The sequence below is a fragment of the Dipodomys spectabilis genome, unplaced genomic scaffold (assembly GCF_019054845.1).
Source record: "Dipodomys spectabilis isolate Male_0828 unplaced genomic scaffold, ASM1905484v1 ptg000118l, whole genome shotgun sequence".
NCBI lineage: Eukaryota > Metazoa > Chordata > Mammalia > Rodentia > Heteromyidae > Dipodomys > Dipodomys spectabilis.
This window is the reverse complement of record NW_024870795.1, coordinates 7,560,332-7,584,678: the sequence shown is the minus strand read 5'-3', so window position 1 is coordinate 7,584,678 and position 24,347 is coordinate 7,560,332. Positions and strand designations below refer to the sequence as shown.

The following is a 24,347-nucleotide window of genomic DNA, read 5'->3' as shown; positions in this document are numbered from 1 at the left end:
TGGTGCTGTGGCTGAAATGGTAGAAAACTTGCCTTCAGCTGAAGAGCTGATGGACAGCGCTCAGGTCCAGAGTTCAAGCCCCACGACCAACAAAAAATAAAATAAAAATAAGTAAATAATAAAAAAAATATTTTATTATAAGAATAACATATTTAGTCAAAAGGCTTTGGTAGTTTTTTTGTAAATAGAAGAAAAGAAGAGTCACTTATATTCCTCCCATATTCTCATTTCCAGAAAACAGTTTCTGTGGAGTAGGTCTTGAGCAAAGGCACAATTTCCCTAAGTCCACATGAAACAGTCTACAGGAGTTCTGATTACTCACCTCCACAACACACTCGTAAACAGTGTCGTCCAATAAAGAAATCTTGCAGTGCATGTTTCTGTGCCTTCTGACTGATTTCTGGGAAGCTTTTAATTCTCTTTCTGCTTTCGATTCAGGATTTTCTTTTACTTCTGTTTTAGAACACTCTTCAATTTCTTCTCCTTCTTTAGTTTCAGAATCTAGGTCTTCTCTGTGTTCTTCTTGAGCTGGCTACACAATCATGATATCACCAGTCAGTAAAAACAACACTTTACAAAACATTACATATATACTTTACCTACAATAATCTTACTAATGAAAATACTAATTGAAGAAAAACTATTAAAATAAATATGGGTGACATTGATACTAATTATTTTTCCATAAAAGGTATTATAAACCTCTATAGACTTTACTATTTTTAAAACTTTTTAAGTAGAATCCCATCAAATCAATACAGGATGGTTAAGCAAATACACCATTCTGATCCACTATTTTTTTATTTCAAAAGACCTAAAATAATTTATTCCTTTGAACAATATTATTTGGAGATTTTTATTAATAATAAAACTGTTTCTTTTTAAATAAATACCTGTATATAATTTATCTCAATTCCAAAGTGTCTTGATGAGATTTTTTTTTTTTTTTTTTTTTTTTTTTTGGGTCCGGTCGTGGGGTCTGAACTCTGGGCCTGGGCGCTGTCCCTCAGCTCTTCAGCTCAAGGCTAGCGCTCTACCACTTGAGCCACAGCACCACTTCCGGCTTTTTTCTTTTTGCTTATGTGGTACTGAGGAATAGAACCCAGGGCCTCAGGCATGCAAGGCAAGTGCTCTACCACTGAGCCACCTTCCCAGCCCCTTGATGAGATTTTAGTAAATCTAAAATTAACTTTGTCAATCCTTTATTTCCTGCATTTAAGTACATATCTATGATCTTTAGACAAAATAAATAAATTCTGGTTCAAATGCTATCAAGATATAAGTTATATCCTACATAAAACAGAAGAGAAATATTTTTAAATGTTTTAAAATTTTAATGTATTAAATTTAAAATTTTAAATTTTTTTAAACATTTAACAATTTTTTTAATGTTTTTTAAAACATTTAAAAATTTTTTAAAGTTCCAGACTTACTGAAAGATAATGTACTTTATGTTTTTTGTTGTTGTTGCTTTTGGTCCGGTCGTAGGGCCTGAACTCTGGGCCTAGGCGCTGTCCCTGCGCTCTTCAGCTCAAGGCTAGCACTCTACCACTTGAGCCACAGTACCACTTCCCGCTTTTTTATTTTTTCTGCTTATGTGGTGCTGAGGAATTGAACCCAGGGCCTCAGATGCATGCAAGACAAGCACTCTACCACTGAGTCACCTTCCCAGCCCCAAGATAATGTACTTTAACACTTTTCATTTTCCAAAACTCAAATTAAATCAAATTAATGCTATTAAAATGATATAGGGGAAAAAAGGTGATATAGGGGCTTTTTATTCTAAATTTTAAGATATTTATTTTATAAAAGCTTGTATGACAATGTCTAAAAGTATATATAGTTTCTTGTTTCTTTTTGTCTTTAATGTTAGTGTTTATTTACTAATAATAAGGAATACATATTAAGTGTTCACCATATTTCAAGCTTCCATATTTATTTCTTTCATTCCTCACTCTTGTAAGGAATAAAATGAGGTGGCTATTACTATCTGCATGGTACAAGGAAGAAATAAATGATAAAGTGAAAAGCGTCACTTTTCTGATTCCATAGCTTGCATTCATAATTATTATTAACATAAGGAACCTCATTTTCAACTTTCACTAACAATTACATAATTACTACTTTATTCTAATTGTACCCTTAGTGCTCTGAATATGTTTCTAGAAATACATGTAATATTTTTAGAAAAGTTTAATAATATAACCCAAACCTTATCTCTATAATAGAAACACATAGGGGACTTAACATTTTTGATAACACAGAGAATGTTCACACATTTCAGAAATAAGACTTTGAAAATAATTTTTTGTAAGTAGTAAAGCTAAAAACTAATGAGATTCCTATAAAAGTTTGAGTAAAGCATGACTGTTTCCCTGTTTTTTGAACAAAGGAATAACTCCTGTTCATTTCAATTACACTGTGATAAAGTTAAAGCCCTATACTAAAAAAGACCACATGAGTTATAGAAAGAACTAGACTTTCTCATGGACTTATGCTCTCAGACTCATTAGAGATGATCAAAATAAGGTAGGCTTAGGCTGATGCCTATCCCAGTCCTAATTCTACCAAAATGACTGCCAAACCACCTCACTTCTTTTTTGGCCTCTCATTAAAAATCTTGAACTTGCCAGGCGCGGGTGGTTCATGCCTGAAATCCTAGCTACTCAGGAGACTGAGATCTGAGAATTGAGGTTCAAAGCCAGGAAAGTCCACGAAACTCTTATCCCCAATAAAACCACCAGAAAACTGGAAGTGGCGCTGTTGGTCATGTGGTAGAGTGCTCTCCTTGAGCTGCAGCGCAGAGGGACAGCGCCCAGGCCCAAAGTCCAAGCCCCATGATCAGCCCTCCCCGCCCCAAAAAAGAAAAAAAAATCTTGAATTTAATCCATGATTATAGTAAAGGGATAAATGAACTGAACAAGGTAACTGGATAGTTTTTAAATTTTTCTTTCCTTTGACTATAAAAATCAAATTTCCACTGACTATATTTCTTTTTTTTAAAAAGATTTTTTATTGGAAGTGGCACTGGTAGAGTGCTCGCCTTGAGCTGAAAAGCTGAGGGACAGTGCCCTAGCCCAGAGTTCAAGCCCCACAACTAAAAAAAAAAAAAAAATTTATTGTCAAAGTTATATACAGAGGGGTTACAGTTACATAAGTAAGATAATAAGTACATTTCTTGTCAAACTTGTTACTCCTTCCCTCACTATTAATTTCTTTAGAAAACAAAAACTCCAGAGTTTCATGTTACTTATCACTACTGATGCCCAAGTCAACTGGCTAAGTAATAAAGCAAATGTCTTTCCATTAAAAATAAAGTACATAGCCTGCCTTCATGTACCCACCTCCACCTAGTCATACATCCATACCTGTGTTTCTGCACTGCTTAATGAATGAAGATCCAAAGATGGGTCTGTTTTGAGTTCAGGTTCAGGAGCTGCAATTGGGGCCTTTAAAATTATATCTTCATCAAGACTGGTTCCAAATTCTATCTCTTTCTGACCTACTTCTCCTTTTTCTTTTTCTGCCTCTGCCTCTTTGGCTTCTTCCTCAGAGACTTGAGATTTGGGTCTTTTGAGAAATGAGGAGAGCAGTCTTGACAGGCCCCTGCTTTCTGATGTTCGTTCCTTGTTCCTGGTCAAGTCTTCATGTGTGGGAGTGTCTCCATTGGATGCTTTCAGTTTCTGCTCACACTGATTATCTCCCTCAGCTGCCTGGGAAGCCTCTTCCAGCTGAGCTTCTTGTTGGTGTGAGTTTGTGGCTCCCTCACCCTCTTCCTTCTGTTGTTGAGGCTGAGAATTTTCAGCCTCAACAACTAAACCCTTCTCTGTTGTCATGATGTTGCTATTTTAAAAAGAGGGAAAAGGGGAACTCTTATAAGCAAAACACTGTTGTAGACCAAATTCCCAAGCCCCAAAAGATCAATATATTTATATATTAATATATTTTGATATTTAGATATTAATACATGTAGATTTAATATGTTTATATATCTAATCACTAAACTGAATTCCAATCCATGAAATTTCAATTGAAACAAAAGTACTTTACCTTTACATTCTGAATAAGTGATTTATGTCCAAGTCATTAAAGATTATGCCCATAGAGATTTGCTTAAAATAATACATACTAGGGACATTTAATGAAATATACCATAATTGAACCCAGTGCTCAGAACTGTATATTTGAAATTAAGTCTTTTCTTCCCCAAAATAGCATCTTATTTTTTGCATATTGTCCTTTGAGAGTTTCAATATAAGCTTCAGAATTTGTAGGAAATATTTGCTGCAAAACTGTCCACACTACAAGAAATGGTTAAATTAAAATGTTCCCCGTCTTTTTTTTTTTTTAATGCTATGCTGGGATTGAACCAAGGGCCTTTTGCTGTTAGGCAAGTGCACTACCACTGAGTTATATCTCCACTTTTAAGTTCCCCAAGTCTTCATTAATCTTTTATTTCTTTTTCTTTTTGTTTTTTCCCCGGTTGTGGAGCTTGAACTCTGGGTCTGGGCACTGTCCCTCAGATCTTCAGCTTAAGGTGTGTTAGTGAAATGAGCTCTCTTCCCATAACTTAGTACCCTCCTTCCCTTCTCCACAGCTTAGCATGATCCCTTCCTAGGCAACACTAGGTCCATGTAGTAAAGGCAGTAAATAATCGACCTCCAACCCCCCTTTACCTTGGGATGGCACTTCTCTGGGGCAGCTACCACCATATAAGGCAACAAGAGCCCTTTTGAGTGACTTTCAGATCTGGGCAGTTTCAGGACCCCTTACCTACCATTTGGATAGCACCCATAAATCCTAGTCCACCATGATGAAGCCCCTGGCCCACAGGTCCACACCAGGGTCTCTGCCTCCTAGCCCCATCTAGCCCCTCCTAAACTTCCTAGGTTATATAGGTCACCTCAGACAATAGCCAGCACTTCTCACTTCTCCCTGTGAGAAAGGGTCTTGCTGGCCCCTTTCCCGGCAATAAACCTTCCTTTGTTCTCTGTACCTGGATGTCTGTGTGGTTCTCTGGCAAAATCTAATTTTACCCTATCAAGGTGAATGCTCTACCACTTGAGCCACAGCCACAATCCTCAGATCTCAGCCTCCTGAGTAGCTAGGATTACAGGCATGAGCCACAGATGCCTGGTGAGTTACAACATTTTGATGTCAAAAATCCCAGTATTATTAGTCAAGCCTTAAAATAAGAGACCAAAGAATATTGTCACACTTTATTTACTAAAGAATAGCCAACATATAGAAAGTGCCAGGCTCATGTCTGTAGTCCTAGCTAATGGAGGCCCAGAATGTGAAATATGGTTCAAAGCTAGCTACAGCAGAAAAGTTCCTGAGACTTCTTCTTTACCCACAGCAAGACAGAGTGGTACTTGTCTATCATCCTAAACTATGTGAGAGGCTAATACTGAGAGGATCTAGGCCAGCCTGGGCAGAAAATGTCCACAAGACTGGTCTCCATGGAGAGAAGCTGGAAGAGGTGGCACACACATACAGCAACTACAGGAAGCTTATAATTAGTGAATCTATGTCCAAGCACACACCTAAGCAGAAAGCAAAACTCTATCTCAAAAATAACCAATAGCCAGTGGCTCGTGTCTGTAATCCTAGCTACTCAGGAGGCTGAGATCTGAGGATTGCAGTTCAAAACCAGCCCAGGCAGGAAAAGTCCGTGAGACTCTTATCTCCAATAAACCACTAGAAAATCGGAAGTGGTGCTGTGGCTCAAGCGGTAGAGCGCTCTCCTTGAGCTGAAGAGCGCAAGGACAGCGCCCAAGCCCAGAGGTCAAGCCCCATGACGACAAAAAAAAAAAAATAATAATCAATAAAGGTGGTTCACATCTGTAATTCTAGCTACTAAGGAGACTGAGATCTGATGATCGAGGTTCAAAGCCAGCCAAGGCAGGAAAATCCGTGAGACTCTAATTTCCAAATAACCACTAGAAAACCAGAAGTAGCAACATGGCTCAAAGTGGTAGAGTGCTAGCCTTGCACAAAAAAAGCTCAGAGACAATGCCCAGGACCTGAGTTCAAGCCCCACAACCGCCCGCCAAAAAAAAAAAAAAATCAGTAAAAGGCCAGCAGGGATGGAATTGTGTCTGGGGAAGGGGGCAGAAGGAAGCAGGCAAAGTGGATAGCCTAAAAGGAAAAAAAAATCCTATGAACCATTTACTAAAAACTCAAATAACAGGCTTGCACAGTGGGACACACCTCCCAGTACTTGGGAAGCAAAGGCAGGATTACAAGTTCAATGCCAGCCTGGGGTACACAATAAGAACCTATCTCAGAAATAAAGGAAAATTTTTAAATTATAAAAGTTCAAACTTACCCTGGTAAATTAGTTATACATGTAATCAAAGACTTAACATTACAAATGACAGGATGAGTAACCAGAAGATACAAAGAAGTCAAGCAGCAAAAATAGGACAAATGCTCTACAAACAGGCTCTTCTTGTGTAAATGATACTATTTGCATCCTGGATACAAACATCTAAAAGAAGGTGTCTATTTACTTGATGTCACAAAGAGGTCTTTGATTTAAAAAAAAAAATTGGCACAGCACTGAAAACAAAGGATGAGTTCCCATTCCATCTCAATCCTAATCCTCCAAACCCTAGGAATTATACCCCATCTGGTATCAAAGATGCACTTGTTTTAATAGTGGGCATCTGTTATTTTCAGGCAAATGAAAACCCTACACTGAGCAGGTTGGGAAGGCCAAAATGAGATCTTCCCTCTTTCTTTAAAAAAATCTTGTTCTAATATTAGCTCCACTAATGCTTTGTGGGTGGTAAACTTCATAAAAACAGTACAATTTGACAGCATTGTGAAGATTTCCCTCACCGTCAACATTATAAAGTTTAATTATTTAATTGTTGATAAGGCTCTTAAAATTATGTCACTGAGCATCTATTAATATTTACTGGTTTTAATAAGTTTTTAACTCAGCTCTCTGAGGGCCACAAAAGAATGTCGTTATTAAGGTGGTAAGAAATATACACAAATAATTAAAGCATAGGGCAATATCTCATGATGAATTCAGCATTATGAGTAAAATCAACTATGTGACACAGAACTGAAAGTAAGAGCTTCAACTACAGCAATCAAGAAAAGCTAGGTTGAAAAGGTGGCTTTTCAGATATTGAAGGATGAGTACAGCTATCAATAGAAACATTGAAGTGTAATGAACAAAAGGAATTCCAGGCAGGGGAACTGAAATGAATATGAATGTTATAGCCAGGCATGGTGACACATGCCTGTAATCCCAGCTACATCACACACTCACACACACACACACACACACACACACACACACACACACACGTCTGAGTGCCTCAAGAAATAGGAAAAATTGGGGCTGGGAAGGTGGCTCAGTGGTAGAGCGCTTGCCTTGCATGCCTGAGACCCTGGGTTCAATTCCCCAGCACCACATAAGCAAAAAGAAAAAAGCCGGAAGTGGTGCTGTGGCTCAAGTGGTAGAGCGCTAGCCTTGAGCTGAAGAGCTGAGGGACAGCGCCCAGGCCCAGAGTTCAGGCCCCACGACCGGACCCAAAAAAAAAAAAAAAAAAAAAGAAATAGGAAAAATTCCAAAGTGGGGGAAGGAGATGAGTGATAAAGGGACTAAGTCTGATCAAGATAATTATATGCATATATGGACACGTCAAAATAAACATCTTTGTACAATTAATTGATGATAAAAATGTAAAGAAAATCACAAATTGTTTGGAATAGCATTACAATAGGACAGTAGGAAGAATGTGAGAACTGAGTTATTTAAAATTAGACACCAATTGAAATAATCACAACTGCTATTACTTATGTAGTGACTACCAGATATTCTAAATGTTTTATTTTACTATGTCATCTTACAATCATTTTATTAAGTAGACATTCTCATTTCCCAAATAAATTAACAGTGCTGGTTAAAACAAATTTGTCTCAGTTCATAGAGCTTAGGCCATGCTTTATAGTGAAACCATTACTATACTAGAAGGTGATGATTCTACTGAAAACTCTCAGGCTAATTAGTAGCCCTAAACTTGACACAGATGCTTCTACTCCAGAGGTGCTTCACTATTGTTGAGAAAGTACAGGCTGTCTGTTCAACCTAGCCAAGGTCACTTTCATTCCCATTTGTTCCAACTTGCACATCTTTGTACATATTTGTAGTTATGTGAAAACAGAATGGAGAAACAGGGTGATAATAGTTTAGGAAGGACCTCAATGTTGTGCTTAACAGTTTCGACTTATCCTGAAAGCAGTGGAAAGCCAATGAACAATTTTAAATGCAGAGTGAGAGTGGAGGCAGAGAAAGTAGTTGGGTAAATTCTGGTCACTGTTGAATACTCACAATGGGAAAGTCTAGGGAAGCTGAAACCAATATTGGGCAGAGAAACTTGAAAAGCTGCTGTGCACCCAATGCTTAAAAATTACAGTTTTCTTCAGTCTCTTTAGCTTATTCCTATTCTTCCTTAATGAGAAGCATTCTAATAAGAATAGCATTCATTTGACTCTTGAGCACATATTGTTGAGAATGTTACAATGTTCTAGTTACATGGTAACTTGAAGAGTACACTAAGTGAAAAAGACAGTCCCTGACCTCCTGGACTATCCTGAAATAACAATCTCAGTTTACAACATTTGTGTTACATCTTAAGTATTACATTCAGTTCTGGTTAGTTTACTTAGAAGATAACAGAACTTAACAAAAGAGAATGATACAATTTGAAACTAGGTCACCAGGTCCAGATATACTTAGCCTAGGGAAAAAACAAAAAACAAAGAATTCAAGCCAGGCACTGGTTGTGGCTCATGCTTGCTACCAGAGGTTGAGATCTGAGAATAATGGTTCGAGGCCAGCCTGTGCAAGAAACTCTGTGAGACTTAATCTCCAATTAACCATCTGAAAACCGGAAATGAAACTATGGCTCAAAGTGGAAGAGCACTAGCTAGACTTGCAGGGGAAAAAAAAAAAAAAAGAATATAAAGAAAGGATATGATTGCTGCTCTCTGTTCTCATAAATTTCAAGAGCTCCTAAATTCTATGTGAATACAAATCATTAGTCCATCAACATTACAAAGACAGTTCTTTTCATTTAAATAAAAAAGACATTTCTCCTGATTAGAGATATCCAAAGATTTAAGTTTGGCTATTTGGGATCTGTGCTTTTTTTTATAAATCATCTCCTGGTAGCCTTGGGAGGTAGAATATGGGAGGACTACACACACACACAGGACTACACACATACACACACACACCAAAATCCATAGATGCTTAAGCCCCTTCTACCAAAAAGAAAAAAGAAAAAAAGCAAATAGCCAAGCACTGGTTGCTCACACCTGTAATCCTAGGTACTCAGCAGGGTGAGATCTGAAGATCACAGTTCAAAGCCAGCCTGAGTGGGAAAGCCTGTGACTCATCTCCAATAAAGTACCAAAAAAGCCAACAGTGGAGCTGTATCTCAAGTGGCAGAGAGCTGGCATTGAGCAAAAAAGCTCAGGAACAGCACCCAAACCCTAAGTTCAAGCCCTAGGACTGGCTTGAACTGACACACACAAAAAGTATTAGCATAAAATGTGCATACATCCTTCTGTAATACTTCAAATTATCTCTAGTTCACTTATAATACCTAATGGAATATAAGTGACATGTCCATAGTTGCTATGCTGTACTGTTCAAGGAATAGAAAAAAATGTACTTGCTCAGCACAGATAAAATGTTTCCTAGTGTTTTCAGTGTATAGTTGGTTGATTCCACAGATGAGAAACTATTAAGGAGGTTTGACTGTATTCACCAAAAATATTCACTCAGAAGCTGAATGCCCATCTCTAATAGATGCCAGAGAAAGTTTTTTTCACTAAGTAGGACCTTACATTAACTGAACTCTAACATCCAGTCCAAGGAGAACATTTTCCACACAGAAAGAAAGAAAACAGATTGGACCTTAGAATACTAACACAGTAACACAAATTGGTTTTTTTTAAGTCTAAATTACAAGATCAGATTTACTCTTTGGATTAGAAGAATAAGAATGAAGAACAAAAGTAAAGACTAAAAGGCCCCTTTACTTCTTTCTTTTTCTTCTCTCTCTCTCTTTCTCTCTCTTTTTTGGTCAGTCATGGAGCTTGAACTCTGAGCCTGGGCACTGTCCCTCAGCTCTTCAGCTCAGGCTAGCACTCTACCACTTGAGCCACAATGCCACTTCTGGTTTTCTAGTAGTTTACTGGAGATAAGAGTCTCTTGGACTTTCTTGCCCAGGCTGGCTTTGAACCACAATCCTCAGATCTCAGCCTCCTGAGTAGCTAAGATTACAGGTGTGAGCCACCAGCACCTGGCCCTTTTACTTCTCTAGTCAGACAACAGATAGGAAAAAAAAAATGTTCTTAGAACATTCTTTCAGATAAAGAAAAAATGTTCAAGTACTCAAGTTTGTTGTTTTGTTGTTGTTGTTCTTTTTGGTCAGTCATGGGGCTTGAACTCTGGGCTTGGGCATTGTATCTCTGCTCTTCAGCTCAAGGCGAGCACTCTACTGCTTGAGCCACAGAGCCACTTCTGGTTTTCTAGTGATTTATTGGAGATAAGAGTCTCACAGACTTTCCTGCCCAGGCTGGCTTTGAACCACAATCCTCAGATCTCAGCCTCCTGAGTAGCTAAGATTACAGGCGTAAGCCACCGGCACCTGGCTGTACTCAAGTTTTTAGAAAATAACTTCTTCCCCAAAAATAAAAGCAATTCCCCCAAACCACAGCAAAGTGTCTTTCCCTTGCAGCTCAATTTAAGTGCACTAAATAATGCTTCTAGAAGAAAAAAATGTCAGGCCTAACCCTAGCTACTCAAGAAGCTGATATCTGAGGATTTTGGTTCGAAGACAGCCAGTCTGAGTAGGAAGGTCCATGAGACTCTTCTCACCAATTAATCACAGAAAAAAAAACAGACGTGGCACTGTGGCTCAAATGGTAGAGTGCTACCTTTGAGCACCCAGACCCAGAGTTCAAGCCCCAGTACCAGTGCGGGGGGAGGGGGGGGATAAAGAGGATAATAAGATAATAACTAACAATGTAGTTTTCAGAGTAAAGACTAAATTTTCCTGTCCATTTAAAATGATTTGGAGTTTTAGCCACTCCTTATGAAGACTTATTTGCCATATTGAGTGAATTGAGAATGTCGCCCAGCATGAACATGCTGTTTTCAACAACTCGGTTTTAATTTAAGTCATTTCTATGGTGACTAATATGGTTGAATCAACTCATTCAAGGGTATTTTTAAATAAAACAAACTCTTACTCATCTCTTTTTTTTTGTTTTTTATAGCAATTTTTATTGTGATTAAGTGATTACATAAATTTGACAAGTTTCACAGTATTGTGAGATAGTGATACTTAGTTAAAGTCACAAACACATTCTAAACTTCATGGAGCAAATTGTTTTTTTGTTTGTTTGTTTGTTTGTTTTTGGGTCCAGTTGTGGGGCCTGAACTCTGGGCCTGGGCGCTGTCCCTTAGCTCTTCAGCTCAAGGCTAGCACTCTACCACTTGAGCCACAGCACCACTTCCGGCTTTTTTATTTTTGCTTATGTGGTGCTGAGGAATCGAACCCAGGGCCTCAAGCATGCTAGGCAAGCGCTCTACCACTGAGCCACCTTCCCAGCCCCAAGCAAATTGTTTTTATCATGGTCTATGAGCTTTGATAAGAGTTATTTCTTCCACATCGGGTGATATGTACATTTCTTTCCTTTTGCTTAGTGTCAGCTGTTCCCTCTTTCCTCGCTCATTCCTCCCTCCCATCTCTGCCATTGAGTTGCTTAGTTTGTTTTGATCAATGACCAGTGCAACTGATTGATGGGTCCTGCTGTTGTATTTTCCTGTTTCTCTCTGTTTCTGTGTCCTCCTCCTAGTTTCCCTCCGATGTGCACATATATACTATATATGTGGTACTCATCTCTTTTTAAGAAGATAAAAACTGGACTGGGAAGGTGGCTCAGTGGTAGAGTGCTTGCCTTGCATGCCTGAGGCCCCAGGTTTGATTCCTCAGCACCACATAAGTAAAAAAAAAAAAAAAAAAAGCCAGAAGTGGCGCTGTGGCTCAAGTGGTAGAGTGCTAGCCTTGAGCTGAAACGCTGAGCGACAGTGCTGCCCAGGCCCAGAGTTCAGGCCCCACAACCAACAGAGAGGGGGGGGGAGGGAGGGAGAGTGGGAGAGAGGAAAAGAGAGAGAGAGAGAGAGAGAGAGAGAGAGAGAGAGAGAGAGAGAGAGAGAGAGAGAGAGAGAAGCTGTCTTTTACTTCTCTGTAGAACTCAAGCTTATGCTTAGGAAATGCCTGGATATATTCTAGCTATTTTTTTCTGGACCTTTCCAGAAGGACACACTACCTCATAGTTACCAGATACCACTGAAGAAGAAATGAAACAAAAGAGTTAATGGACTTCCCTTGGTCTTTGAACCATGATCCTCAAATCTCAGCCTCCAGAGTAGCTAGGATTACAGGCGTAAGCCACCATCGCCCAGCTCTTCAGATTCTTATCTCCAATTAACCATCAAAAAGCCAGAAGTACAGCTATGACTTGAATGGTAGAATGCTAGCCTGGAGCACAAAAGCTCAGAGACAGTACAAAGGCTCTGAGTTCAAGTACCAGCACCAGCACACACACACATACACACATGAATGTATCTCATGCAATACTATTTATAAACAATTGGAAAACATATATTGCATATTACATATATTAGATGGCTAACAAGTTCACATATATTACTTAAAAGATAAAGATGTAGTAAAAGTATGGAGGAATGTATAATCACAAATTTTACAGAGTAGTTTCCTTGAAAGATAGAATAGGAAACAACACTGGGAAGGGAATTACTGGTTCAACTCATGCCTTATGTTATAAGCTTGGTAATGTTCATAATGTTTATAATTTCCTGTTTCTTAAGTGTTTTGTAATAATTTTTTTAATTACACAATTACATAAGGGGAAGGACTAACTTGGTGACATTATTCATAAAAGATTTCATGTGTGCCAAAACTACGATATGCTTTCCACAGGGATGAACATTCTAACAGGAGTGTGGTATCTACATTGTGGAAAATAACTAAACCACTGTATTTTTTTTTTCCCCAGTCATGGGGCCTGAATTCTGGGCCTGGGCACTGTTCCTCAGCTCTTCAGCTCAAGCGAGCACTGTGCCACTTGAGCCACAGAGCCACTTACAGTTTTCTGGTGGTTAATTGGAGAGAAAAGTCTCAGGGACTTTCCTGCCTGGACTAGCTTTGAACCATGATCCTCATATCTCAGCCTACTGAGTAGCTAGGATTACAGGTGTGAGCCACCAGTGCCCAGCTTGCATTCTTTACAGTTAAACACAGAACATTGCTTCATTCTGTTGTTACTACTGCACTAGGCTTAGGTTTGTTGTTTTGTCGCATTTGGAATCAAACCCAGTACCATGTACAAGCTATAAAAGTATTCTACCACCAAGCTATGAAGCATCGTTCTCAGCACTGCATCTTAAGAGGCCATGAACAAAGCAGCATATCCAATACTAGGGAGAAAAAAAATACAATGTATCTTTATAAATTGATTCTGAACTGAAAACTGATAAAGAAGAAAGAAAATGACAGAATCCAAACATACACAAGAATATAATATAGCTAGTTACACACTGTGGTTCTTAGATATTCCAAATCTGGACATGTTTACTCCTTTTAGAATAAATGGATGATGGCCAATAATGTCAGAAACTTTGTATTCATCTTCTAATGTTTTTTTGAAACTTTCAATATTCATTATTTTTTTTTTTTGGGGGGGGGGGTCCGGTCCTGGGGCCTGAACTCTGGGCCTGGCCGCTGTCCCTCAGCTCTTCAGCTCGAGGCTAGTGCTCTACCAATTGAGACAAAGCACCACTTCCGGCTTTTTCTTTTTGCTTATGTGGTGCTGAGGAATCGAACCCAGGGCCTCAGGCATGCAAGGCAAACGCTCTACCACTGAGCCACCTTCCCAGCCCAATATTCATTATTTTTAAATGTGCATTCATTGCCGAATGCTTTTGTAATTTAATTACATAATAATTTGCTAGATTATGGTGTAGCAGCAAAAGGAAATTATTGTCTATGTTCAACCATTGTAAATGCTTGTTTGTTACAGATATTGCCTTCTGTAGTCTAGGCAGTCTCCAACAAAGGTAGCAGTGAAAGAAGGTGGGAGTGATGTGTATTACCTCAAATGGCAATGACTCTGAATTCCCTAAGGGTACTGTTCTGGGCCAGCTCCCTGGCATCTGAGTCAAGAGAAAGGCAGGCTACTTATTCCCACCTCACCGCTGGGTCACTCTTCATTTATATGTGTTCTAAGAAACTGAGGTTGTGTTTCAATGCTTGCAAGAGCATAGTGAGCCAAACTAGATACCCAGAAACCCTGTTACCTCATTCTGCATCTATTTTACCTTCTTTCTCTCTTATACAGTCTCTAGACCTTATTCTCTCAAGTACTATGACCCTAAATTAAATCCTAGCAGAAAATAAGTTTTTACAAAATGTCTTAGAGGTGTAATAGCTATGTGCCTCTTCCGATTTATATAAAATAATTTATATATTGAAATAAACTCCAAGATATGGAAACAAGAGATCTTTCTTTTTAATTTTAATTTTTGGATGATTCTGTCTTTTTTGGGGGGAGGGGAGTGGGGTCCAGTCATGGGGCCTGAACTCTGGGCCTGGGCGCTGTCCCTCAGCTCTTCAGCTCAAGGCTAGCGCTCTACCACTTGAGCCACAGCGCCACTTCCAGCTTTTTTCTTTTTGCTTATGTGGTGCTGAGGAATCGAACCCAGGGCCTAATGCATGACACCTTCCCAGCCCCTCTGTCTTCTTTTTTATATATGGTGATTCAAGTGTACATCTTTGGCAGGGTGGAGGGAAGACACAGAACTCGAGGGGAAAAGGGTGAAAAAGTGCAGCAGTGGAACTCACTGGGCACAGATGACAGTGAACTATACAACTCATGGGTGGAGATGGAAAAGAGGGACTGGGAGAGAGTGCGGGAACAGAAGACACTGTATGAAAGGAAATGTACTCATTACCTGACTCATAATTGTAATCCCTCTGTATATCACCTCTAAAAGAAGAATAAAGTAAATAAATTTTTAAACTGTCTTTAGGAGGATGGAGAATATTAAAATTTTCAAAGAGGATGGGTACAGTCAAAAGAGATTGCAACCATGAAAATAAAATAAATATATATCTGCTAAAACTGTGCTGGGAAAGGAGGGGATGAGACAGTAATAGAGGTCTGAATAGAATAGATTATAAGCATATCTGGAAATATAACAGTAAAGCCTGCCTGCCTCTGTGTAAACAATGTAAGCTAAAAAGTCTTTCAAAAAAGCAATTATGAAATGTTTCCCTAGGTTACTCAAGTTTTCTGCAAAAATTTTTTTTTATTTTATTTTTTTTGGGTCCGGTCGTGGGGCCTGAACTCTGGGCCTGGGCGCTGTCCCTCCGCTCTTCAGCTCAAGGCTAGCGCTCTACCACTTGAGCCACAGCGCCACTTCCGGCTTTTTTTTTCTTTTTGCTTATGTGGTGCTGAGGAATCGAACCCAGGGCCTCAGGCATGCAAGGCAAGCACTTTACCACTGAGCCAACTTCCCAGCCCCTCTGCAAAAATTTTAAGACAAAAAATATTTTCACTGGAGACCAATAAAAATTCCAATATCAACAAAACCCTTTTTTTTCCCTCATAAGTAAACAACTAATATTTTTCTTTGTTCTCCTTTGAGGAAAAAGAAAATTAAAGTCTTACCAGAATTACAAGCAGTATTTTAAAACTCACTAACTGCTCACTACCTCAAATAAACCCATGCATTAACTAATTTAATAAAAACCTACAGAACAAGACCTAATATTCTATGTATCATAAATGCATCATAATGAGAACCAGAGTTACCAAAACAAAAAAAAAAAAAGAAGATGTAACTTGATCCTCAAAGAATACAGTCTATTAAAAAGAAAGAAAAAATGGGCTGGGAATGTAGCTTAATGGTAGAATGCTTGCCTGGCATGCATGAAGCCCTGAGTTCAATTCCTCCGTACCACATAAACAGAAAAAGCCGTAAGTGGCACTGTGGCTCAATTGGTAGAGTGCTAGCCTTGAGCTAAAGAAGTTCAGAGATGGGGCTGGGAAGGTGGCTCAGTGGTAGAGCGCTTGCCTTGAGCTGAAGAGCTGAGGGACAGCGCCCAGGCCCAGAGTTCAGGCCCCACGACCGGACCCCCCCCAAAAAAAAAAAGAAGAAGAAGAAGCTCAGAGACAGACCCTGAGTTGAAGCCCCAGAACTGGCAAGAATAAAAATAAAAAGATAAAAGAAAAAAATGAAAAAAGACAGGCAAAAGCAAACAGTTGCATAGTATTATATGTAGAAAGTAATCAGAGCATTTGAACTAGACATTAGGAAAAATCTGTGAAAGACAAACTGAGCCAAGTTGTATTCAAGAATGAGTAGGAGTAAGTTAGGTGAAGAAAGCAGCGAAGAGCATGATGACTTGGATAAGCACCAGGAAGAACATGAATGTTTAAATGGGAAACAAAGCAATTTCTCTACAGCTACAATAAGAAAATATAGAATGATAAATAGTATTGGACAAGACTTAAGACTAGGTACAAGTAGATTATGGAAAGCCTTCTTTTGCAATGCTCAAGAATCGGGGCTGGGAAGGTGGCTCAGTGGTAGAGCGCTTACCTGGCATGCACTAGGCCCTGGGTTCGATTCCTCAGCACTACATAAGCAAAAAAGCTGGAAGTGGCACTGTGGCTCAAGTGGTAGAGCGCTAGCCTTGAGCTGAAGAGCTGAGGAACAGCGCCCAGGCCCAAAGTTCAGGCCCTATGACTGGACCCAAAAAAATAAATAAATAAAAGAATTTATCCCTTATCTTCTGAAAAATAGGAAGCCAAAAAAAATTTAAGTATGGCAGTACCATAACAAATTTGAATTCAGACTTTTTTTCCTAAGGTGAAGAAGATGGGAGGAAACTAAAAAAGAAACTAGAGGTTAGAGGTATGGCTCAATCCATAAGCAAAAGCATCAGATCAAGAGTTCAAATCTGGCTGGGCATCAGTGGCTCACACCTGTAATCCTAGCCACTCAGAAGGCTGAGATCTGAGGACTGCAGTTCAAAGCCAGCCTTGGCAGGAAAGTCTGAGAGACTCTTATCTCCGGTAAACCACTCAGAAAACCAACAACAACAACAAAAATCCCAGAAATTCAGAAAAGGTGCTTTATACACATGCCTAAAGTGGTACAGTATTTCCTTAGCAAGCTCAGTCCCTGAGTTAATAAGGTTGATGAAATTTAATTAGAAATTGAACCAAAGGTAGTGAGATAGAAAAAAGAAATCCATTTTTAAAAAAACAAACAAGTATTGTGTTGCCAGGAGCTAGTGGCTCACACTTGTAATCGCAGCTACCAAGAAGGCTGAGATCTGAGAATCTTGGTTCAAAGCCAGCCCAGGCAGAAAAGTCCCCATGAGACTCTTATCTCGCTCAAAGTGGTAGAGAGCTAGCTTTGAGCAAAAAAAGCTCAGAGACAGCACTCAGGCCCTGAGTTCAAGCCCCACAACTCTCACACACACACACACATATACAATATTGTGATGGTTAAATTTTGATTGTCAACTTGACTGGATTGAAAAATGCCTAGAATATTAGTAATGTATACTCTGGATGTGTCTGTGAGAAGTCTTCCAAAGAATAGATCTTTTTGTTACAAACCATCTAAAATCTGATTAATTCTACAGATCCTCTCTTTAGAATTGGTAAAAAATAAAATAAAATAAAATCTGGCAACAGATTTAGAACCCCTCAACTATTGTCCTCAAGAGGCACTAAGGTACAATTAGGTTGAGTTGTTGCTAGTGATTGACAGAGCCAAAACCCAAGCCTCTTTAACTCTGAATTCTTTTTCCATTATTCCAACTTGAAGTGATTCTTTTACATTTTTACTGAGCTAGTCATACAAGATTACAATATTATACACACACATACACACGTAAGTATCAGCTATCATTCTAACAGGAAATTATATTTACAAATAACAAGTGTATGATTTTAGCTAATAAATTTATTCTGCTTCATTAAAGCAGAATTTTTATTTATTCTCTATCTTTAATAAGTTATATAACATTGGGAAATGTATACTTTCTCTTAAAATGATACTGTCTTAGAACTTAGTATATCTATATTCATCTATTTGTAGAATAACATGAACAGATTACTCAGATGTCAAAATAATATGAAAAGGCTTAAGACCAGATAAAAGGAAATATATATATATATATATATATATATATATATATATCATAAGCTGTTATAAATTTTAGTTACAAACACAGAGTATATAATAGCATTTGGAGTTTAACAATAATAGATTCCTGGGAAAGTGCAGTAGCAACTCTCTAGAGACTAGTCAATATGATTTATGATGTATCAGCACCATGTCATTCTCCTCTTTTAATGAGAATACAAAATAGAGTCTAACCATCTGTCTTTGATTATTTATGTTATATGAAAACCTGGATTTTAAAACATCTTGGCATTTTTAATGGAGACAAAAGCTGATGAGAACTTAATGGCATGCAAAAATGTATAGTCATTTCCTTAACTATATTTCTGGCAGCATCTTGGAATTCTAAAATTTTAAAACAATGAATACATTTTATATCACCTTATCTATGTACAAAAGAACAACTTTGGACTCCTATTTCAAACCATACACAAAAATTAACTCAAAACATATCAAACCCTATGTATAGAAGCTAAAACTATAAAGCCCTCAGAAGAAAACATAGATGCAAATCATCATGATTTTAGATTAGGCAACAGTTTCTTGGCTATGTTAGCTAAAGAACAGTAACCAGGGAAAACAGACAAGTTAGACTTCCTCAACATTTTTGTGTTTTTAAGATTATCTTCAGGAAGATAAAAAGGATTGCTAGAAACTAATAGCTTAAGCCAGCCCATGCAGAAAAGTTGTGAGACTCCATCTCTAATTTTTCAATCCAGTCAAGTTGACAGTCAAAATTTAACCGCCACAATAGTTTGTGTGTGTGTGAGAGAGAGAGAGAGAGAAAGAGAGAGAGAGAGTTGTGGGGCTTGAACTGAGGGCCTGGGTGCTGTCTCTAAGCTTTTTTTTTGGGGGGGGGGGTCCGGTAGTGGGGCCTGAACTCTGGGCCTGGGCACTGTCCCTCAGCTCTTCAGCTCAAGGCTAGCGCTCTACCACTTGAGCCACAGCGCCACCTCCGGCTTTTTTTCTTTTTGCTATGTGGTGCTAAGGAATCGAACCCAGGGCCTCAAGGCATGCAAGGCAAGCACTCTACCACTGAGCCATCTTCCCAGCCCTCTCTAAGCTTTTTTACTCAAAGCAGACTGGTGGTAAGCATAATGCCAGACTAGTGGTATGGTTCAAATGGTAGAGCACCAGTTCTGAACAAGCAATCCAATGAGAGTGCATGTAAGTTCAATGAGAGTTCAAGCCAAGGAATAGGCACACAAAAAATAAGGGAAAGGAAAGAAGGAGGGTGGGGAGGGTGGAGGAAAAGGGGTTGGGAAGAAGGAAGGGAGGAAGGAAGGATTACCTTACAAAATGGGAGGAAATATATCACATCATATCTAATAAGGGTCTAGTCTATAGAACAAGTGGAAGAACACAGTCATTCAACGCATACCCTATGAAAGGAAACTAGAAAAACTGAAGAGAGGGGTTGGGTTGGGAGAGGTGGGGGAAAAATAGGAAAGGAGTGATATCTATCATGATGCATTGTACTTGAAACTGACATGTTGGTTGGTAATCCCTTTGCACAACTACTTAATAAAAAATATAATTTAAAAAAATTCATGAGCAAGAATTCTTACAACTCACAATAAAAAGACAACTCAATTTAAACATGAGCAATAGATATGAATAAACAGTCTCTAAGGAAGATGTACAATGGCCAATAATACACAAAAAGATTTTAGGGCTAGCAGCTCAGTGGCACAGCTCTTGCCTAGCATGCACAAGGTCCTGAGTTCAGTTGCCAGCAATGAGAGGAAAAATACTTTAACATCTTTAGTCCTTAGAGAAATGCAACTCAAAACTGTGATGGATGCCTGTAACATAAATAAAGAACCAGAAAAGTTTTGATGAGGTTGGGGAGAGACTGGAACCCTCCTTATATACCAATAGTGGTAAGGTAAAGGTATAGCCATTATAGAAAACAGGGAGTGGCAGTTCCTCAAAAAGTTAAACACAACCAGGCTCCTATGGCTCAAGCCTATGATCCTAGCTACTCAGTAGGCTGAGATCTGAGGATTTTTGTTTGTTTTTGTGTGTCATAGCGCTGGAACTCAGGGCTCACACTGTTCCTGAGCTCTTTTTGCTCCAGGCTAGTGCTCTCTTACTTTAAGCCACAGATCCAATTGCGGTTTTTGAGTAGTTAATTAGGGATGAGTATCACAGGGACTTTTCTGCCCTGGCTGGCTGGAGAATCACAGTTTGAAGCCAGCCCAACCAGGAAAAGTCCAAAAGACTCTTACCTCCTGTTAACTACCAAAAAGCCAGAAATCAAGCTGTGGCTCAGTGGTAGGGCACTAGTTTTGAGCACAAAAGCTCAGAGACAGCACCCAGGTCCTGAGTTCAAGCTGTAGGACTAGTGTACACACACACACACACACACACACACACACACACACACACACACACACACGTTAAACACAGAATAACTGATTACCCAGCAATTTTACTCCTCCATATATATTCAAAAGAACTGAAAAAATGTTTACTTAAAAACTTGTACATGGATATTCATGGCAGTATGATTCATAATGGCCAAAAAGGAGGAGCAACTCAAGTACCCATCAACTGATAAATGGGTAAACAAATGTGGCATTCTAATACAGCTCAATAATTTCAGTAATATGTATATGTATGCATATATATACTGATAGATACTACATGCATGACCCTTGAAAACATTATGCTAAGTAAAATAAGCCAGATGCATGAGGCCACATACTATATGAATCCATTTATTTGAAATGTTCAGAACAGGCAAATCCATAGAACAGAAAGTAGTTCAATGCTTCCAAGGAGTTAGGAAAATGAGAAGAGGGGATGACTGCTAATTGCTTCAGCATATATTGCTGGGGTGATGAAAATTTACTGGAGTTAGTGATAATAAGTGCACGATTTTGAATATATTAAAAATTACAAATTAGACAATTTAGTGTATTGCTAGAAGATGATACACCATATTTGTTTTTGGTCAGTCATGGGGCTTGAACTCCGGGCCTTGGTGCTGTCCCTGCGCTCTTCAGCTCAAGGTGAGCTTGAGCCACAGTGCCACTTCCAGTTTTCTAGTAGTTTATTGGAGATAAGAGTCTCACGGAGGGCTGGGAAGGTGGCTCAGTGGTAGAGCTCTTGTCTTGCATGCATGAGGCCCTGGGTTCGATTCCTCAGCACCACATAAGCAAAAAGAAAAAAGCCAGAAGTGGCACTGTGGCTCAAGCCTTGAGCTGAAGAGCTGAGGGACAGTGCCCAGGCCCAGAGTTCAGGTCCCATGACTGGACCCCCCCCAAAAAAAAAAAAAAAACATTAAAAAAAAAAGAGTCTCACGGAATTTCCTGCCTGGGCTGGCTTTGAACCATGATCCTCAGATCTCAGCCTCCTGAATAGGTAGGATTACAGGCATGAGCCACCAGCGCCTGGCTTGACACACCATTTTTAAAAAGCATAATTCTCAGCAGATCTGACAGATGTTAGGTTTACCTACAAGATGTACTGCTCACACCAACTCAAGCTTTAATGCAAAAGCCCTTGTGCAGGGCTGACTTACTCATAGTCAACCACATACCTGCCTGTTCTTCATGCTACATATAGGTTAATCTTTCTGTTTCTTCTTTTATTTTTTGTGGTGAAATCAGGGTTTGAATTCAAGACCTTATGCTTGGTAGGCAATCATTCTACCACTTGAATGACATCGCCAATCTGGTTTAGTCTTCCTTAAGCAGTATCTTCTTCACATCTTACCAAAAGAATTCTTCAGTCTAACACTCTCCGAACTGAGCTATTTCGGCTGCCGTCCAAAAGAATTCTTATGGCTACTTCAAAGCCAAGCTCAAACTGTAGCTTGGTGAGGAAACCTCCCCTATAGTCTAGTCCCGAGTAATTTCTCTTTCTTCCTTTGGAATATAAATAGCTTCTTTATGCTACATTATATAGCATCTCATTAAAATCTATTATATTATATAATGCATATTACAAGCTCCTTGAAGACAAGACATCTTTATTTAAATGTCTATACCTCCCATTGTACCTAATCAGAATTGCATAGTAGGTACTCAATAAATATTTTAGATTACTTCTACTATGAATGATCTTACAAAACTAAACTGTACACATAATTCCCTGATAATATAATTTCTAAAGTTTTATTTGTAGTTTTGTGCTCCATAGTAGAAATAACACAATACAACAAAAATTAGTCAAGCAATTTTCCAACAGATCATTAAGTCAATCTGTGACAATTCTCTAGTTGCAAGAAAATGTTCTTGTCCTTGGAGACATTTAGTGTAGATTAGCTGAATGAGCTGGCAGTTATTTACTTTCAATGCTTCAAAACTAATTTTTCCATACAGCTGTGTTTACTCACAGCATGTCTCATTTATGCTGGAGGTGTAAAACAGCAAACCCCAGATCTCTCCTTTTCTCCTCTTTATATTTTCCCTTGCCTTTGTTATTTGCCTTTCTGCAGTTTGCTAGCCAAAGCTGTAATTAGTACCCCACAGCGACCTATACTTTTCTAATAAAGAACTGCCTACTGCACAATGACATGTGTATATACACAGCCATGTGTATTCCTAACAAATTAGGAATATTTTACACACGCAAGCCATCAAGGATTTTAATAGCTAAATGGCAGCACTTCACATGGCAGCTGCAAATGGCTCACAACACTGACTGAAGACTGATTCGTCCCTTTCTCTTCCTGCATATACATTTAATTGGAAGAAAGGAAACAACTCATTTGAGATTGAGTAAAATTATGAATACAGTCCTACAGCAAATCTTAGGAAATAAACTATATATGCCAAGAAATTTTTTCTCAAATTATGATTGTTGTAACTATGACTTATTTATAAAGTCATTGTTTTCAGTCAAAATAATAGTATTTCTGAAGAGAATTACAGACACCAGGAATGGAGTTACTGCACAGAGGTAGAGTACTTAGGTTCAATCCAATCCGAGCACTGAAGAGAAATGAAAATGTGTGTGTATGCAGACTTGATACTATCCTACACTGCCTGCACAGTCTCGTCTGACTTCCATCCAGCATCATTTCTCACTCGGTCTTCTCCAGAGCTTATCATGAACTTGTCAAGTTCCTACTGCACGCATCAGTGTAGAACAGTCAAGTAGAAGGGGGGAAAAAAGCAAAACTTTACTTCCTTAAACATCTAATTTACAAGTACAATTCAAATAGGAAGACAAGACTTACCCTTTTCCCACTACAGCAATATGAATGAAAACTCCTTTGGTCTTGTACAAATACCCACTGTAACTAGCCTATGTGCTTATATTAGCCAGTAACAACAGTAACAATAAGTAACAATTAGTAACAATAATGACCCACCTATTTTAAGTAAAGAATATGGACCCTTAGACTTTGGAATTTTTAACAAGGAGTTTAAAAAGGCATTAATTCTGCCTGTATACCAAATAACAACTATAGTACATATGGGTCAAATATTCCTTTCACACTTTGGAATATTTGCTTATACATAATGACATCTTGAGAATGGGACCTAAGTCTAATCATGAAATTTGTTTCCTCCATATTTTATATACAAAGCCTGAAAGTAATTTTATAAGGTATATTTAGTGCACCTGGATTTTTGACCGTGACATGTTACAAGCAGTCGGATTTGGACTTTCCACCTATCCTATCATGCTGGCACGCAAACATTTCAGATTTTTGAAGCCTTTCAGACTTTCCATTTTTGGATTAAAGTTTAATCTGTGCTAGTACTATTCATAATATATGTAGGTGCTATTATGATTAATAAAATCAAAATAGATTTAAAAGATTTACTGATATATAATAGTTTATCATGTATTTTATTAACCAATAATTACTGAAATTAAAACTACTGTTTTATGAAGATCCACCAAAACGTTTCACCTAACAAAGCAGTCTACATAATTTATGGTTGCCAATTAAGGTTGAAAATCACTTCCTGAAACTGGGCTCCTTCAGTTGTAACTATATCTAATTCACCTTTTTGTTCTCAGTGACAAGAGTTACCTAATAGTTGTGCTTTTGAACTAA

General features: G+C 38.5%; 1 protein-coding gene across 16 annotated transcripts in view; it reads right to left on the bottom strand.

The window, feature by feature from the left end:
- Epb41 (erythrocyte membrane protein band 4.1) overlaps nt 1-24,347 on the bottom strand; it is a 176,073-nt gene that overhangs the window by 99,354 nt on the left and 52,372 nt on the right. For 15 of the 16 annotated variants that reach the window (XM_042688525.1, XM_042688527.1, XM_042688529.1 and 12 more), the window contains 2 exons: nt 3,369-3,843; nt 323-532 (listed from right to left, as the gene is read on the bottom strand). In XM_042688525.1, coding sequence (XP_042544459.1) covers nt 323-532; nt 3,369-3,836 — 678 coding nt within the window. In that variant the 5' untranslated portion in view covers nt 3,837-3,843. Of the gene's footprint in view, nt 1-322; nt 533-3,368; nt 3,844-24,347 lie in introns of those variants that run through there. The other variant, XM_042688537.1, reaches the window with a different exon arrangement.